General features: G+C 41.7%; 4 protein-coding genes across 8 annotated transcripts; 3 read left to right on the forward strand and 1 right to left on the reverse strand.

Annotated features, from left to right (window-relative positions):
• The first annotated feature begins 15 nt into the window (after positions 1 to 15).
• Positions 16 to 2,185, forward strand: LOC660272 (trans-1,2-dihydrobenzene-1,2-diol dehydrogenase). 2 transcript variants are annotated; one of them, XM_064359421.1, is made up of 4 exons: positions 16 to 243; positions 290 to 581; positions 1,558 to 1,955; positions 2,006 to 2,185. In XM_064359421.1, exons 1-4 carry the CDS (start codon positions 42 to 44, stop codon positions 2,113 to 2,115), a joined length of 1,002 nt encoding a protein of 333 aa, XP_064215491.1. In that variant the 5' UTR covers positions 16 to 41; the 3' UTR covers positions 2,116 to 2,185. The 2 variants fall into 2 exon arrangements, with proteins under 2 accessions (XP_064215491.1, XP_064215490.1); XM_064359420.1 differs by lacking the exons at positions 1,558 to 1,955; positions 2,006 to 2,185 and adding exons at positions 630 to 1,027; positions 1,078 to 1,269 and having other exon boundaries at positions 17 to 243.
• A 265-nt stretch (positions 2,186 to 2,450) lies between these two features.
• LOC103313050 (trans-1,2-dihydrobenzene-1,2-diol dehydrogenase) lies at positions 2,451 to 3,075 on the forward strand. Its single transcript, XM_015984369.2, has 2 exons — positions 2,451 to 2,845; positions 2,896 to 3,075. Exons 1-2 carry the CDS (start codon positions 2,485 to 2,487, stop codon positions 3,003 to 3,005), a joined length of 471 nt encoding a protein of 156 aa, XP_015839855.1. The 5' UTR covers positions 2,451 to 2,484; the 3' UTR covers positions 3,006 to 3,075.
• A 32-nt stretch (positions 3,076 to 3,107) lies between these two features.
• Positions 3,108 to 7,025, reverse strand: chn (charlatan). 2 transcript variants are annotated; one of them, XM_015980612.2, is made up of 5 exons: positions 6,835 to 7,025; positions 5,107 to 6,283; positions 4,791 to 5,046; positions 4,653 to 4,742; positions 3,108 to 4,605 (listed from the first exon to the last, which is right to left on the reverse strand). In XM_015980612.2, the coding sequence occupies exons 2-5, from the start codon at positions 6,245 to 6,247 to the stop codon at positions 3,477 to 3,479; spliced, it is 2,616 nt and encodes an 871-aa protein (XP_015836098.1). In that variant the 5' UTR covers positions 6,248 to 6,283; positions 6,835 to 7,025; the 3' UTR covers positions 3,108 to 3,476. The 2 variants fall into 2 exon arrangements, with proteins under 2 accessions (XP_015836098.1, XP_001814704.1); XM_001814652.4 differs by having other exon boundaries at positions 4,791 to 6,283.
• A 3,107-nt stretch (positions 7,026 to 10,132) lies between these two features.
• Dhit (Double hit) lies at positions 10,133 to 16,609 on the forward strand. 3 transcript variants are annotated; one of them, XM_008195254.3, is made up of 6 exons: positions 10,133 to 10,478; positions 13,275 to 13,549; positions 13,958 to 14,044; positions 14,248 to 14,309; positions 14,350 to 14,537; positions 15,761 to 16,609. In XM_008195254.3, the coding sequence occupies exons 2-6, from the start codon at positions 13,275 to 13,277 to the stop codon at positions 16,022 to 16,024; spliced, it is 876 nt and encodes a 291-aa protein (XP_008193476.1). In that variant the 5' UTR covers positions 10,133 to 10,478; the 3' UTR covers positions 16,025 to 16,609. The 3 variants fall into 3 exon arrangements, with proteins under 3 accessions (XP_008193476.1, XP_015836114.1, XP_015836108.1); XM_015980628.2 differs by having other exon boundaries at positions 10,142 to 10,478; positions 14,371 to 14,537; XM_015980622.2 differs by lacking the exon at positions 10,133 to 10,478 and adding an exon at positions 12,149 to 13,218.
• The last annotated feature ends 747 nt before the right edge of the window (positions 16,610 to 17,356 follow it).

A 17,356-nucleotide genomic window follows, 5' to 3' on the forward strand; every position in this document is an offset into this window, starting at 1 on the left:
AAGCGTGACTTTCCCATGACCAGTAGTAGTACTATCAAAGCATGGCGCTGAAATGGGGTATAGTTTCAGCCGGCAGAATCTGCCATGACTTCGTAACAGCAGTTCAAACTTATCCCGAAACAGACCACAGAATTGTAGCAATTGGTGCTAGAGCACTGACTAGTGCCCAAAAATTTGCCAAAGATCACCAAATACCAAAAGCCTACGAAGGCTACGAAGGAATTGCAAGAGACCCAGAAGTTGGTAAGTCCTCTAACACAGGTTGAAAAAAATATTAAAATTTTTCTAGACATCGTATATGTTGGAAATTTAAACCCTCAACACTTCGAAGTCTCGAAGTTAATGTTAGAACATGGGAAGCACGTTTTGTGTGAAAAACCTCTCACTCTGAACGAAAAACAAACTCGGAAATTGGTGGAACTGGCACGCCACAAGAAACTGTTTTTGATGGAAGCAGTGTGGTCTCGCTGTTTTCCAGCCTATAAGGAAATGAAGCGATTGATCGAATCTGGAGCCATTGGTGAGGTTCTCTTTGCTTCCGTGCACTTTGGACATGCTTTGCAACATGTGGAAAGACTCAAGTAAGTCGTTTCCAAACAATTAAATCTCTCATTGTCAAAAAAATCAAGAGCGGTGGAAATGGGAGGAGGTGCCATCTTGGATTTGGGAGTCTACATGTTGCAATTCCAACAGTACGTTTTCCGTGGACTGCGTCCCATCAAAATTGCAGTCAATGGCCATTTAAATGACCAAAAAACCGACGAAAGTGCCGGTGCTATCATCACTTATCCTGATGGCAAAATGGCAGTGGTTAGCACTTCGGCCAGAGTATCGCTACCAAATGAAGGCACTGTTGTTGGCACCAAAGGCACAATCAGAATGCCCGATTTTTGGTGTCCCACTCAACTTATTACGCCCGAAAAAACGTACCACTACGAGCTGCCCAAAACACCGGTTGCTTTTTTCCATAAGAACAGTGCCGGGTTAGCTTACCAAGCTGAAGAAGCGCGACAGTGTATCAAAGCTGGTTGGATGAGCAACGAGTTTTTTTTAGTATTACGGTGGGTTGCATTTTAGGTAAAACAGAATGTCCCCACATGCCACACCAGGAGTCAATTGAACTAGCCCAGCTGATGGATTTATTGAGGAAAGAAGTTGGGGTTGTTTTTCCGCAAGATTTTGAATAACCACTGTATTTTGACGAAGATTTCGAGAAAATTTGTATGCAATGTAATTTGATTCGGAGAATAATAAAGAACTTTGAAAGAGGTTTATTTGTTTTAATATCAATCAGAATCGAGTACTGGTTTACGATTTTATTAATAATACAAAAAAACACAGTACATGACATGAATAATAGTAACTATTAACAAAAGTAATAAGAATAAACAATAACATACTTACAAACATATAGGTTTTCTAAATAGTAGTACAAAGAAACAAAATATTGCAGTCTTTTGTTTCATAATATGTACAGTAAATATAATAATAAACATCACCAAGTAACAGATATTGCACGAAAATTTGGACTAATCTCTCATTGTCAAAAAAATCAAGAGCTGTGGAAATGGGAGGAGGTGCCATCTTGGATTTGGGAGTCTACATGTTGCAATTCCAACAGTACGTTTTCCGTGGACTGCGTCCCATCAAAATTGCAGTCAATGGCCATTTAAATGACCAAAAAACCGACGAAAGTGCCGGTGCTATTATCACTTATCCTGATGGCAAAATGGCAGTGGTTAGCACTTCAGCCAGAGTATCGCTACCAAATGAAGGCACTGTTGTTGGCACCAAAGGCACAATCAGAATGCCCGATTTTTGGTGTCCCACTCAACTTATTACGCCCGAAAAAACGTACCACTACGAGCTGCCCAAAACACCGGTTGCTTTTTTCCATAAGAACAGTGCCGGGTTAGCTTACCAAGCTGAAGAAGCGCGACAGTGTATCAAAGCTGGTTGGATGAGCAACGAGTTTTTTTTAGTATTACGGTGGGTTGCATTTTAGGTAAAACAGAATGTCCCCACATGCCACACCAGGAGTCAATTGAACTAGCCCAGCTGATGGATTTATTGAGGAAAGAAGTTGGGGTTGTTTTTCCGCAAGATTTTGAATAATCACCAAATTTCGAGAAAATTTGTATGTAATGTAATATGATTCGGAGAATAATAAAGAACTTTGAAAGAGGTTTATTTGTTTTAATATCAATCAGAATCGAGTACTGGTTTACGATTTTATTAATAATACAAAAAAACACAGTACATGACATGAATAATAGTAATTATTAACAAAAGTAATAAGAATAAACAACAACATACTTACAAACATTATAGGTTTTCTAAATAGTAGTACAAAGAAACAAAATATTGCAGTCTTTTGTTTCATAATATGTACAGTAAATATAATAATAAACATCACCAAGTAACAGATATTGCACGAAAATTTGGACTAATCTCTCATTGTCAAAAAAATCAAGAGCTGTGGAAATGGGAGGAGGTGCCATCTTGGATTTGGGAGTCTACATGTTGCAATTCCAACAGTACGTTTTCCGGGGACTCCGTCCAATCAATATTGCAGTCAATAGCCATTTAAATGACCAAAAAACCGACGAAAGTGCCGGTGCTATTATCACTTATCCTGATGGCAAAATGGCAGTGGTTAGCACTTCGGCCAGAGTATCGCTACCAAATGAAGGCACTGTTGTTGGCACCAAAGGCACAATCAGAATGCCCGATTTTTGGTGTCCCACTCAACTTATTACGCCCGAAAAAACGGTTGCTTTTTTCCATAAGAACAGTGCCGGGTTAGCTTACCAAGCTGAAGAAGCGCGACAGTGTATCAAAGCTGGTTGGATGAGCAACGAGTTTTTTTTAGTATTACGTCGGGTTGCATTTTAGGTAAAACAGAATGTCCCCACATGCCACACCAGGAGTCAATTGAACTAGCCCAGCTGATGGATTTATTGAGGAAAGAAGTTGGGGTTGTTTTTCCGCAAGATTTTGAATAATCACCAAATTTCGAGAAAATTTGTATGTAATGTAATATGATTCGGAGAATAATAAAGAACTTTGAAAGAGGTTTATTTGTTTTAATATCAATCAAAATCGAGTACTGGTTTACGATTTTATTAATAATACAAAAAAACACAGTACATGACATGAATAATAGTAACTATTAACAAAAGTAATAAGAATAAACAATAACATACTTACAAACATATAGGTTTTCTAAATAGTAGTACAAAGAAACAAAATATTGCAGTCTTTTGTTTCATAATATGTAAAGTAAATATAATAATAAACATCACCAAGTAACAGATATTGCACGAAAATTTGGACTAATGAAAAATATGATTGCATTTAAGTTTGTTCCGAAAATACTTACGATACGAGCACGTAAAGAAAATTTTTGAAGGTCACTTTTTATAGTACCTAGCCAAGTTGTCGATAGTAAAGGTAATAGTAACGCAAAGGGTGGCTTAATTTGGTGGAAAAGTGGGTATGATGATCGGCATATGACTGTTGATGGCGTTGGTGGGGTGTATGAACGAGTGGTCAAAAAACGACATCCCTATTTTATGCGCATTGGATGATGCGTCAGGTACAGTAACAGTTTGAGAGTTTGCGAAGAAATGATGGGCGTCCTGGGAAGCAGGTACTGCGGAATGAATTGGTTCTTTAATAGGCACTGTTTGAGACTTAAGGATCGGTGGTTTATTTATATGCTCGCGACTGGCATGCAGCACACACTGATACCGATGCCGGAAATGTAGGTCGCAATGTTCGCACTTGAAGCGCTTGTTCAAGTGTTTCCAGTAGTGATGCAAAGCTAGGCTCGCCTTTGTGTGGTATCTGTTCACACTGGAGCTCTTGCAGAGCACGCAATACAGTCCTTTGCGAGCGACAATCCTGGCCATGTACTTCCTGGACATGGAGGCAGAGGCCTGTTGCAGCTCGCCGCTTAAGTTCCCATTGAGGTGCCGCAACACTTCAACTTCGTTCAAGTCCCAGAACGGCAAGACCATCTTTTTGGGGCGGCTCTGTTTCCGGGAGCGCTTCGTCAACGTGGACTTCGCCTGCGCCCCGCTCAGGCTCGAATGAGACACCATGTGCGCCATAACAGAAGACTGATTCTCAAAGGCAAAATCGCACAAACAACATCGATACTTTAGTAAATTAGGGTTGACATTCTCCTTGGAGTTGTCGGATTTTGCGGGAGATGTGGTGCTGTGACGGTGCGTGTATTGATGGGTTTCAAGTGACATGTCGTCCTCGAACTCGCAGCCGCACGTGGGGCAGACGAACAAAGGGAGCTCCATCTCTTCACCCTCTTCCTCGTCGGCCTGGCTACCAACATCTCCCGCCTCAAGAAAATCCGACTGAATCCGGTGATTCAAGTTCAACCGACTCATGTCTTCGGCCCCGCGTGATTCCGACTCCGGCTCCGACCCATCGCTGGCTTCCATGTAATTGAAGAGACGCGCAGCTCCGTGTTGCTTGGGAGCGTGGTTTTTCCACTTGTTGTCGTTTTGAAGCAAGCGGTTGCTGTGCTGGAGCAGAGCAGCAGCGGCACTCAGCTCGTGGGGCTTCAGACTCGTCTGGCTTTGGCTAAAATCAAAACAACTAACGATTCAAATTATGAGAGTGCACCTCACCTGCACGAGGATGATGACGTTGCCGTGCTGTTATTGAAGGAATTATTTCGCAAAATGTTGTTTCCTGATCGGTTTCGTTGCTCCAAAGGACTGCAAACAAGTTATTATCTACTGTTGCACATTTGTCGTGATACTTACTGGTGCTCTTGCTGGTGTACGGTTAATTGGGCGGGATCGTCGGCCAAAAAACTGCATTTTCCACAAGCTCGTTTATTGTGTACTTTCAGCACGTGGGTTGCCAATCTTTCAGATCTCGCTGCTTTGTAATCACAAAGGCCGCACACGAATGGTTTTAAATGAGTGTTCATGTGCCGTTTTAAGCACCAGTTATCAACCCCCGACCAGGAGCAGTAACAACAAGTGAATCGTTTCTCGCCTTTCTTTTTTCCATTACCTTTGGAAATATTCCCAGATTTAATGTTTGTAATCCCGTTCTTCATATCGGTGGTGTTACCTGGTCTGATATTATTGGCATTGCGCGATATGTTATTAAATCCGTTTGGAATGGAAAGGGAATTAATATTCGCCAGCGAAGATATGGAATCCGGTGATTGATTTGTAGAATTTGCGTTGTATTTTTGATAATACGACATTCCCGAAGCGTTTTTCGGAGGATGTCGGCGTATCCGGTTCAGATCATAAGGGTGCTCCCTGTGCATTCGAAGGAAGTGCTTTTTAACATGATCCGCTCGATTGAATTGTTTCTGACAGACGTAACACTGGAACGGTTTCTCTTCGCGATGAATATTCTCATGCCGCGTAAATAGGTCTCTGCGGTCCGTAGCGTAGGGGCAGTAGGTACAGGTGTACCTTTTGGTGGAGGAACTGCTGGATGCGTCGGAGTTTGTGGCAACCACTTGATTGTTGTTGAGATGATTGTTGGTAGAGGTCGAGGAAGATTGAAACTCGTCTAAGATTTGCGAGTTGTTTATATGTGATGGTTTCGCACAATTGTTTTCTAATTTATTTTTGAGCCTTTGGAGGTATTTTGTGATTTCTTGCAAAATTGGGTTGTTTTTGGCCAAAGTGTCCGAAGCTTCGTCGGTGTTGATGTTGTGTTGGCGACTCAAATGCATTCGTACACACCTGGCCCACGCACTTTCGTACGGACATTGCGGACATTGAAAAGCTCTTAAATTCGAGTGAGTCCCTAACCAATGTTCAGCAACTCTCGGGAGATACCCGACACAATCACATTCCGCGCATCGAAACAATTTCTGTGATGGATTATAAGTGGCAATTTTCGACTGCGTCCACTGGAGAGCGTCTTCATTGGCGGTCCACTTGTCCTCAACGGTCGTTGTTGCAGTAGTCTTGTGTTGTTGAAACGTCGAATTGAGTATTCCTGTTGTGGGGAAACCATTTTGCATTAGCGCAGCTAAGCCAAATGCAGTTAAATGTTCTTCCGGCTTTAAAATTGGATTGTCAACGTCATAATCGATCGGAGTTAAGCCACGATCCTGGTTTGTGGGAAGTCGCTCGGTTCCGGTTAATTCAGGCAAGCCGTCCTCGCCGTAGAGCTTCCTGGTTATCTCTTTGAACATGTCTTCATAGCAGTCGATGGCAGTACCCGACATGGGCATTGCCACCTCCATGGCAGCGCAACCACCTCACTGCTGAGGCCCGTCTTCCTGCGAACCAATTACGGCCATCATTCGAGCGGAAATAAATTTTAGGAGCGATTGCTGCATGCATCTCTTTATTGGGGATAATTCGCGGCTGGCTGCCGGCCGGATATCAAAATTGGCCGCAGTCTGGGGCGCACAAACCCTTCAGATTCGGTTCCATAAAAAATATTTTGGCAATATTTATTATTTTGGGTGAACGAAAATACGGTAGAGTTAATTTGTGCTTGGCGTTTTATGGGGTTATTGAATGATGTGTGATTGGCTCGGATGCGCGAGTTGCCGCCGTAGTAATGGAACGGCAAGCACAGAGGCTGATTTTTGGTGTTGTCGTCGGATGGGGTGTGGGGTGGCGAGCGTACACATGATGACGTGAGCATGAAAATGAGTAAAAATTTGGAAAAATTGAAACGAATGTGCGCAAGCGAATCTTGGCGAATTGAGCGGAAATCGCGCAGGGTGGTAAAGTGGTAAGTTGTAAGTTGCATCGGTGCAAGCGGCTTGTATGCAGAGCACGGGGCGGGCAGTGGGCTCCGAGGGCGCAATGGGAGTCTTACCAGTTGTGTGTGGGCAAAGGGCAGCATGTCAGCTTGTCCCGTCGAAACGAAAGCACCGATCACTGCATGTCACCAACCACTAGTACTATGGAGAGCGTAACGAACGCATGGGACGTCTGCTTCTGCGATATCTGACCCACCCAACACTGCGGCACCCGCTGCCCGGGGCCCTCCGCCCCCGGCCCTACCCCCCCCATGCCACCCCACTATCGCTCCCCGTCCCGACCCCGACCACCCCGGCCACCCCGCCCGGCCCACAACCACCTTCGCGGCCGTTCCAGATCTCACCCTACTGTACACAGTGCACACAAGGCTCTAGCGCGAGGGACACGGGATGCACGAATTCCGACGCCCCAACTCCTACATGCCCTAATAATGCTCCGAAGCCGGCCGATGCATCCCAGAATTAAGGGCTCGAGTCGGAGGGTGGCGGAGGGCGCAAGCTTCGCCATCCACAGAAGAAAGCCATCGGAGCTATCATATAAAAACTATTGCGCGAGGGGGTTCGTCTCTCGCGGGGAAGTTTAAGGGGTGGCTGGCAGGGGTTGCCAAGCAACCAGAATTACGGGAGGGTGAGCTCACCGAAGGCTGAACGGACTCAAAAGAACGCCGATGTGCCGGAACTCGACGAACATTTATTTTCTACAAACTCACCTTTAAATTACGCCCACACCTGCGATGGACAACAAACATGATCACACAAAAATCAACTTAAACACACTCAATTGAGCAAATACAAAAGGGTCCGGCGAGTTAATTGGCGATAACAAGTCTAACATCAAAATTTTTCTTTAGACGATCATTTTGCCAACAAATGAATCATTACTAGCCTTGTCACCATTTTACTCCAATTACAGTTCCCATTGAGACCCGAAATTTACGAGGACTAAGTCAACAGATAATAAATAAAAGCAATTTTCAGAACTAATTAGTATCTTTCTTATTCGCTGATTTTAAAAATCCTTTACACCAGAAACTTCGGATTACGGAAAATTTTGAGTAATCCATCGCAACTGTACCCACGCCGACGTGGCTCATCTTTGTGGAAGTTAATTAGGGTAATTAGTTTAATGTATTGAACGTTAAATAAAGGACTCCGGACAATATTAATGAGAACTTTATCGAATTAGTTGTACACCTAATGTGTCAATAAATCTGCTTCGAGTAACAAAGTGCCTCATTAATCTTTTGGCCTTTAAGCGCAAAATGTGCCCAATTTGGCGTTTTATCACGAATGGGATATTCCCTTTGTAATAAGAGCTCATGTATAAATCAAAAAACTGCTAGTGAGCTGATCAAAAGTAGTAGTCGTATAATTTGGCGCGGCTTGAAATTAGAGGAGTTTGTCATTAGTTCTTGAAGGAACATCAGAGTGTCAACAAAACGGCGCAATCGCAAATATCAATATCGATCCACGACGTGGTGCATGTGGGTCGTAGGCCAAAACCGCTGTCGATGTGGGTATTGTCGCCAATCGGACTGCTGCAATCATTGCCTCTTTCTAATTTGTTTGATCAGGTGCAGGAATTTACAGAGAAAAGAGTTTGCTGTTGCCAAAGACAAAGTTTACAGTACCTACGATTTGTTTACTTATATCTGCAGCTTGTACGATTTGACAATTTACAATGGATCAACTGAGATAAAATTAACTCAATTACATTCCAACATTGATTTCGCTCGGGGGAACCAATCAATTAGCTATCCTTGTTCCAAATAAACACACGTCAAAAATGTTTGAACCGAATTATCCATTCTCTAAAACATGCCCCATTTTTATGCAGGGATGATAAGTAATAATGATTGATGATGATGAGAGTTAGCAACCCTGATGGTGCAAACCTGGCGCACAGCCGGACAACTTATACGCAATTTTAATATTTCCAATGTTCTTTTTGCCAAGAAATTTCCGTACAGCGAATTATGTTATCGATTATATGTCAGTATTTTGCATGTCCATTTGAGTGGAAGCATCAGTTAAGGTGGTAATAAAGTAATTTAATTCACTTCACCTGGAATAATCGCCAATAATCAATTAATACAATTATTCCCTTTTGGTTCATTCATTAATAAAATCAATGCTTAAATTGCTACGACTAAATCAGCGACGGGCACAGTTCTACAGGTGACCTCTTTATTTTGCACAAAAAAAACATAAATAAATAAATTCAGATTCAACATGTGAATAATCACAATACACATCATAACAGGAATTAATTCCTTTGTAAAATGCAAATTAAGGGCTGGATTTCGGCTGCTCTCTATTACTTGTTTTGTGGATCCAATCGAGCGGCCCTTTGGGATCACAAAATCATAAGTTCCAATTTCAGTTTGTTTTTTATTTTATTTTATTTATTTTATTATAACTGTAATTATTAATTGTGTTTTCGTCAAAAAAAAAAATTATTTCAAAACTAAGCAGAACCGACCATTTTATTCCCATCTCGTTCCGTGTGAAAGACGGGCTCTTAACCGGTTCTCATTTCCTGATTTGTCCCAGAAATAAGTAATTGACCAATAAAAATATAAAATTCACCTCCTACTTGTTTATCTGGTGCACAAAAAATTGCAAGACGATTGAAGCGTTTGTCATTGGACATGGGAGGGATATCGCACTCCCAACCGTAAAACAGACCAATCATAAGGCGATTAAAACGGAGCAAAAAACTCTTGTTCGATTATTTTGTAAATGTCGGCTAAATCGCCGTTTTCTAAGAAAATTACAAGTTTTCTATTACACTGGGGTTCAAAAATCGTGGATAAATTGTGGATCGATTTGTTTTTGATAAAGTTTGATTCACTCAAACATTTCGCAAGTTCTTCAGCAAAAACTCAATTGTTTCGTCAGATTCTCTCACAAAACTCAAAATGTACCAAATTATGTAAAAAATCTTTAATCTCCTTAGTTATTAGCTTGGGCAAAACAAAAAATTGGCTGTTCCATTTAACTTTTTCAATTTTTCAAATTTTAAGAAACTAGCCGCGTTCCAAACTGCTTAGAAGAAATTCGCTAAAACGGACATTACTGCTTATTATTTGAATGGAATAAATATGTTATGTGGTTGGTTTTGGCGTGGCGGAAGGGCGTCGCGCGTCGTTCCAATTAAAATGAAAAATAGTTTAATTAGGGTGTCGTATTGTTTTGATAGGTGAATAAAAGTGCGTGATGTGGTTGAGTTGCGCGTCCGTTAGCGGGTAGTTAGTTGTCGTTTTGTCGTCTAGTGAAAGTAGGTGTAGCGTCGTAGCATCGTAGCGTCGTAGGCGCGGGCGCTTTGGCGGCGTCGGTGGCGGCGTCGGCATGCGCCATGTTGGATCGGCGCACGCCGTCGGTACGCGAACGCGACGCCCGAGCGCAACCTCTCAGTCCACGTAGGGACCGTTCTCGCGATCTCTCCGTGCTCGCGCCATCGACGTCCAGCGTCACTCGAGACAGCAGCAGCGCGTCGTCGGCGTCCGGTGCGGTCCCGAGATGGGTGTGAGGTGCGGTCACGGGGCTGGCGAGCGACTTCCGCGACTGCGGCGCAGTGCCAGTGTCCGAGTGCGGCAGTGAGCGCCTGGACCCTGGACATCCGGATTCCGGACATGGCCCTCGGCTCGACCGCAGCGGGCACGTGTGCCGACAGCTACCTTCATGGCCATTGATAAAGGTAGGCGCTGACGTCAGCCCCACGCTGCCACCCCTCCCGGATCAATATTACACGCAGCCCGGGCCGGAGCGCGACCGCAACAAGTGCGGCGGCGGCGGCGGCGACGGCGACGACGACGACGCCACCGACGCCCCGGCTTCGCTGCCCAAGGCCGCGTCCAGCCGCCGACGCCGAGGCCGAGGCCCGACCCACCACCACCGGAATATCGACCTATCACTCCTATGTGACCCACTTCCGGGGATCGCACATCCACTCCCCAAATCACACTTTTACAAACCTCGATTACTCGCAATTCACGCATTATTACAAAAACCCGACACTTCCACAAGGGCGGTCCTAAGATGTCGGCGGAAGAAAGTCTCTAATTTTTTTTTCATGTTGTTATAACTTTACTATATGTATTTAAATATGGTAATTTGAAAATCCGTTAAACTCTCTAAATCCACGTTTGCAGTCCTGTTATTTGCTTAATTTAATAGAGTTAGAATCATGTCATCATTTAAAAGCTTTTCTTTTGATGCACAAATATACAGATCGCTAAAAGTGTGGAAATACCTAAATATTTTAAAAAGTAGTGTATGACTAAAAGTTTTCAATTCAGTCATCTGAAATTATTTGCAAATTTCTAGCCCCGTTTGTTAAATTGAGTGATCAAATTTAAGAGTTTCGATAAAAAATATAACACTCAATATAACGAAATACTACAATGGGTTTTTAATTTATGTTTTAACACTTTGTGCTTACTTTACTGGCAATAAAGAATACGAAAAATTTGGCCAATTAACGCGTATTTGTTTAGAAATAATCAATAATATTTATACAGGGGTGCTCAAAATCTGGCGCACCAACTCAGTGATACGTTGTTGAGGAGCAATTTTGAAACAGTTTCTAGTCATATTTTAAAAGCTTTTTCTTTTTTCATTGTTTTTTAATGTTTATTTTTTATCATCAGTCGGTAGCAGATTTTTTTAATTTAAAAAACTAAAATTTGGCAAAAAATAAAAATTTGTAAATATATACCTACCAATAATGAGCTTCACCAAGGGGATCTCACTTATTACAAAAGATACGAGGTCATTTAAATTAACGCATTTTTATGCTGAGCAAATTGTCTGAAAGAAAATTGGATTTGTCATTTTTAGTTTTTGAATTACTGGTAATTCAGACAAGACGAAAACCGAAGTAATTCGCTTCTTTGCAAAGAATCTAAATTTGTCATCGTATTATCCAAGGCATTAATGATATATCACGTGATGTGATCCAATCTAACATGCATAAAGAACGCCTTGGAAAATACGATGACAGGTTGAGATATTTGAGATTCTTTTTAAAAAATCACCTTAGGCACGTTCTAGTTAGAAACGTCAAAATTTTTGATTTGTGCTTAAAAAACAAAACCAAAAATTACATATTTCCATTTTTTCCAATAATTCAAAAACTGAAAATGACACAACTAATCTTGTTTCAGGTAAATGTTAGTTATAAAAATGCGCTACTTGCCCTAAATTAACCGACCACGTATCTCTTATAATAACTGAGGAGACGGGCTAGTTACTTCTAGTTTCGTAATTTTGTTTTTGAACTTTGTTTTCCGACCTGATTGCGACGATTTTTCGAATTTGGCTGTTTGGATGTTTTTATTCCACAAATTTTTTAATAACTCGAAAACTAAAGGTATTTGGAAAAATTTTATTCTTGAAACATGATCGCGTTTTTAAAGTACTGGTTTTTTCGTAAGATAGATAGTTTAGGCACAAAATGCTTGGTTTCATACTTTTGCCCAATTCTGTATAAACAAATACATGCTTATACACTTAAAACTTCAATCAATTGGTTAATAATAAAAGGGACTAAAGTTGCGTCCAAATGTGTGAACACAGGAAGTACGAACTCTGTTTATTCAGCTTTCAGAAACTATTATTCCAAACTATAATTAATTGTTTCTTGAACTTGAACTCGGCCGTTTGGCTTGAGCCGATTCACCCCAAGTTAATATAACGTACACAAAAAAACTCAAAACAAATTCCAATAAACTTTTTTCGTTTTATTACTGTTATTATCAACATCATTATTGAACTGAAAATTTCATACACAAACGAATGAATTCCTAAGTGTTGTTGAAGTAGTCGAGTACTAATCAATAAGCAATTAGAGTAGTTCACGTTTCTACATCGTTGTCGTGACTAAATTTGTAGCTACTATAGAAAAATGAGCCGTGCTTTAGAGTTTGATTTTATTTTGTTACAAATATAGTGCTTTGTTCATGAAATTGTAGAATGACGGTAAAGCTGGACCTAATCCTGTGATAAGATGTTCGGATTTATCAGCGCTTATTTCCAACAATGGGAGTCATTCTACAGTTTCATTGTATTGCTAAGTATAGGAACAATGTTAGAGAGTACAATGCCAAATTGACTACACAAAACGTCAATTGGAAGATAATATTGTATGTGATGCAAAGTTGTCATACATGAAAACGTTATTAGCAACTATCGACGTTTCAGTCCTTATCAGTCGAGTCGAAATTTTTGGGCCAACATTGCGGGAAATAAAATTTTTAGCACAGGTCTAAGACCAGCCATTTTTAATATCCTGACGTGGAGTTTGCGAGCGTGACTGTAGAGATTATATCGTTATTTTTACAGCAGCAGTGCCGAATAATAAAATTGTATTATAAACCAATAAAATGTAAGACGGGCGAGCGAGCGATTTTCACTGAATGGACTAAAATTAGCAGAATGTAAATGATCGGAATGTTGTTTAATCGCGAGTAATCAAGCTTGGGTTTGTTTGCAGATGTCTTGTAGCGTAACTGAGCGGGTGACGGAGAACAGAGCGGGGCCTGGGGGTGGGCCAGCGACCGGTGCAGGAGCTCCAGCTGGGGCGGGCTGCCGACTTCGAGGGTCCAGCAGTGCGAGCCTTTCCACGCCTCCGAACTCCAGAGGAGGGCCCCCGGCCTCGGCGGGGTCCCAGTCCGGCGGCCCCCAGAACGGCCCCCAGCCCGGCCAGGGCGCTCCGCTGCGCCCCAAGCCCTGCTGCCTGTGCTGGTGCTGCTGCTGCAGCTGTTCCTGGTAATTGCCAATTATTACAACCGATCGCTCCGACATGACTAATATCGCATGTGCTCCTTCTGAACAAATAAACGCAAGCGCCGCCATAATCCTAAAACTCAAACGAGATCGCCGCATTATTTATATTACAGAAATATATTCGAACGCAAATTCATAAATTATTTCCACGCGGTGCACAACCTCTTCCTTCATTTTCCAATCGAGCGAGTCATGTTTATTTTTGTTTACATCGCACGTACGGAACTATTCTTACGTTTGCGGCGGCTGGAAATGAGAAAAGTCGCGAGTGTTTTTCTTCGATTCGTGAAAATAAAACATTGCGGGCTGGCACTTCCATCGGCATTAAAAGCACACAACAAATTACGGTTGACACGAGATATCGATTTTGACATTACCGCTTGATTCCAGTTCAACCCCTGGAAAAGGAAACGATGAAAATGGCCCTACAAGAAATTCCAATAACTCAGATCTTTTAAATTACGATGGAGATCCACCGTGAGTAGCTTTCTCTCGTGTATGGGCTGTTCCGGTGAGAAAAGAATATCTTATCTAATTTTTAGTTTGCGCGTTTTCGTTTTTTTCAATTTTAAAATACATCAATACACCGAGTCAAGAAAAATATCTCTTTCCTTGCCTCTTTTAAGGAACAGCTTTGAGCCAAGATTGGCAATTACGATTCTAACGTGAATGCTTTCCAGTCCTTCTTTAGAGGAAATCAGAAGTTGGGGTAGATCTTTTGATAAACTTATGCGAAGCCCCGGTAAGTGTAGCATGCACTCGTCGGTCTTCAGTAGATTTAGTTCGGTTTTATTCGTTTCTAGCTGGACGAAAAGTTTTTAGAGATTTCCTACGGTGTGAATACTCGGAAGAAAATATATTATTCTGGCTGGCTTGTGAAGATTTAAAAAAAGAAAACAATCCCGAAGCTGTTGAAGAGAAGGCAAGAATCATATACGAAGACTACATTTCGATTCTATCACCTAAAGAGGTAAGTCATCGATTTTCCTCACTCTTTCGGTTAATGGAACCAAGACCTACGACAATATTACTATGTCTAGCACTAGACAATAACCAGATTGCATTCGATTAAGAAAATTCCACCACCGCTCCTTTGCTATTTCCGGGGCAATTCAATCCACACAAACTTATAGGCACAGTCACGATACTGCCTGATTGTTCAACCCTTTGATATACACCACCGCTGTCTAAGTGGAATCATCGTCTATCACATGTAGACCACAATGTTAGTTCACGCTCCCAGATACGCCACAATTTGTCACAGAATCCAACAGACCGTTACTACATTATCCGCAAACCTAAGCACATTTCTCACACATCGATCGAAACTTGACCCGTCTATATTTTGCCAGTTTCAAATGCCCGGCTTCTCAAACTAAACCAACTTAATGAAATTTTGACAAACATTAAAAGACAAAAATTTCAAAAAACACATCGAATTGTTGTTAATAAGAATATGTGATATAAGAGTACAAAAATACGTATTCTTAATTTATTTCATAGATAAAATTGTTAAAAATTGTTAATTAATAATAATTAATCGATTCATTCCGGAAATTTTTCCTAGGATAAAGTTATGAATATTTTCGATAAAAAATGTTTCGGGGATGGTTTTGTTGCGTTTCTTCTAGATCACACTAATAAGAATGTCAGTTTGTACCCAGGTCGTTGCACCGACTTGTCATTTCAAATAGCTGCGTTTCTGCTTTTATCATTTCCAATTTGCGTTACAAACTAGCTGAAGTCTGTCTTCTTCGCTTAATTCAAACGTTGAAAGTTAGGTGGTTGTTTCCGCGAATACTTCAGACAAATCTATATCAATTATCTTCGAGGTATTTTCAGTTGTTTGCTGCACTATGATGTGCAATTCTAGGGCTGGGAAAACTAAAACTATGATACTTGCGATACTTGATACTTGGGTTTACAATGAAATTATTAAACTGTATTCGTTCATGTTGTCTAGTCATGTAATAAATATTGCTTCCGCTACTCAATGTGAAATCGATTTCAAATTACAAACAAAAGATCGTTTGCAAATGTGTGTCATTCTTTCTGCGATGTTTGTCGGTATAAAAAATTATCGAGGAATAAAATCCCAAAATACAAGAAGTATTTCTCTCGTCGTTTTGCTGGCCTAGGCTTGCCCTAGTTAGTCCGCTTTTTGCTGAGTCGGTGTTTCTGCTTTTGGTGCAGGTGTCTTTGGACGCCCGCGTTCGCGAGATCGTGAACCGGAACATGGTGGAGCCGACCCCGCACACGTTCGACGACGCTCAGCTGCAGATTTACACATTGATGCATCGAGATAGCTACCCCCGTTTTGTGAATTCGCCCTTGTACCGGTCGCTGGCGCAGCAGCAGCCCCCGTCTCAGCAGCAGCAGCAGCAGCAGCAGCAGGGCGAGAAGGACGAGCGCTCGTCGATAGCGCCGGATCAGGACGGGCCAGGACCCCACGGGTAGCGTTCTTCCGGCCTTTGACGGCGGCCTAACGAGACCTAGACTCGACAGTCGACAATAACTCGGAAGTCGGAAGGCGGCGGCTACGGCCAGGCGCCTCTTCGGATCATTCCTCGCTCCGACACCGATGCACCGTCAGTTCCAAAAGTGCGACCGTGGACCGGTGTCGTCAACGGACCAATCCCGGATCGGGACAGTGACGTTACAAACCGTTATTTTGTTACCGCGTGCATTTCATAGCAATCAGACTTGGACGTCACTCGTCGCTCACTTCTTAAATATTAGTGTTGTGTAATAACGAAGTTATGGTTCATCTCACTTCTAGGATTAGGATAATGTGGCATAAGATTAAGTAATAATAAGGGCTACTTGTCTCACTAGTCAACCCACCCCATCCCGCCGCCGCTCGCCGCGACTTACAATATGAAGATGTGATATAACTACGTAGCGACTCGACCACGGCGGTCAGCCCTGCCCTCATTCTACTTGCACCACACCATGTACCCCAATTATAGTACACTAATAATCGACACACTGTGAATTCATATAAATAAATATCAAATATACGTTTGTTGTCTTCATTTATAATCGCTGTTTATTTATCACACCCTGATCATTCAACACCGGCCAAATTTCCCTTCCATTGTCACCTAATCGATACCGCTGCGGAGACGTCGTCGTCATCGTCATTTCTTGACATACTTCTAATATCGATTCGCACCTACTTTTCCGCAATCACCACACTCAGATTTTGTACCACGCCAAAAGAGCACGAAATCTGACTCGGCTACTCAGATAGAACGATAACATCCAACAAGCCTTTCTATCTGATACCACAACATCATTAACGAAACTTTTCAATCTCCCATAAATTTACACAGATTTGCAACTTACTAGTTTTTTTAAGCGCCGCGGCTCAAAACAACACGGTGTCCTTATTAATTTAGTTGAAATATTTGCTTATATATTTACTTTAAAATTGCGTGCAACCACTTTTTCTGGTCGAAACAACCAGTATAATCGCCTTACTTTGGTCAAAAATTGTGATTTTGCACTGCATATTATTTAATTTGTGCGACCAAAACGACAAATTCATTTTGCGGACTAGTTGGTGTTATTTTTCTAGAAGATTTATGATACAATTCGGCAAAAATGTCGAGTTTTTGAGTCAAAAACGCACTGAAAATGATAAGAAACTTCAAAACAAGATCTTTTTAAAATTGAGGTTTCGAGTTAATTTTTTCTCGAAATACGGGAATTTTGAACTGATAAATCACCCTACACGCTTGGAAAATTCCAGAACATTAAGCACCTTAATTTGGTGCTTTTTCATGT

The sequence above is a fragment of the Tribolium castaneum genome, chromosome 10, assembly GCF_031307605.1.
Source record: "Tribolium castaneum strain GA2 chromosome 10, icTriCast1.1, whole genome shotgun sequence".
Lineage (NCBI taxonomy): Eukaryota > Metazoa > Arthropoda > Insecta > Coleoptera > Tenebrionidae > Tribolium > Tribolium castaneum.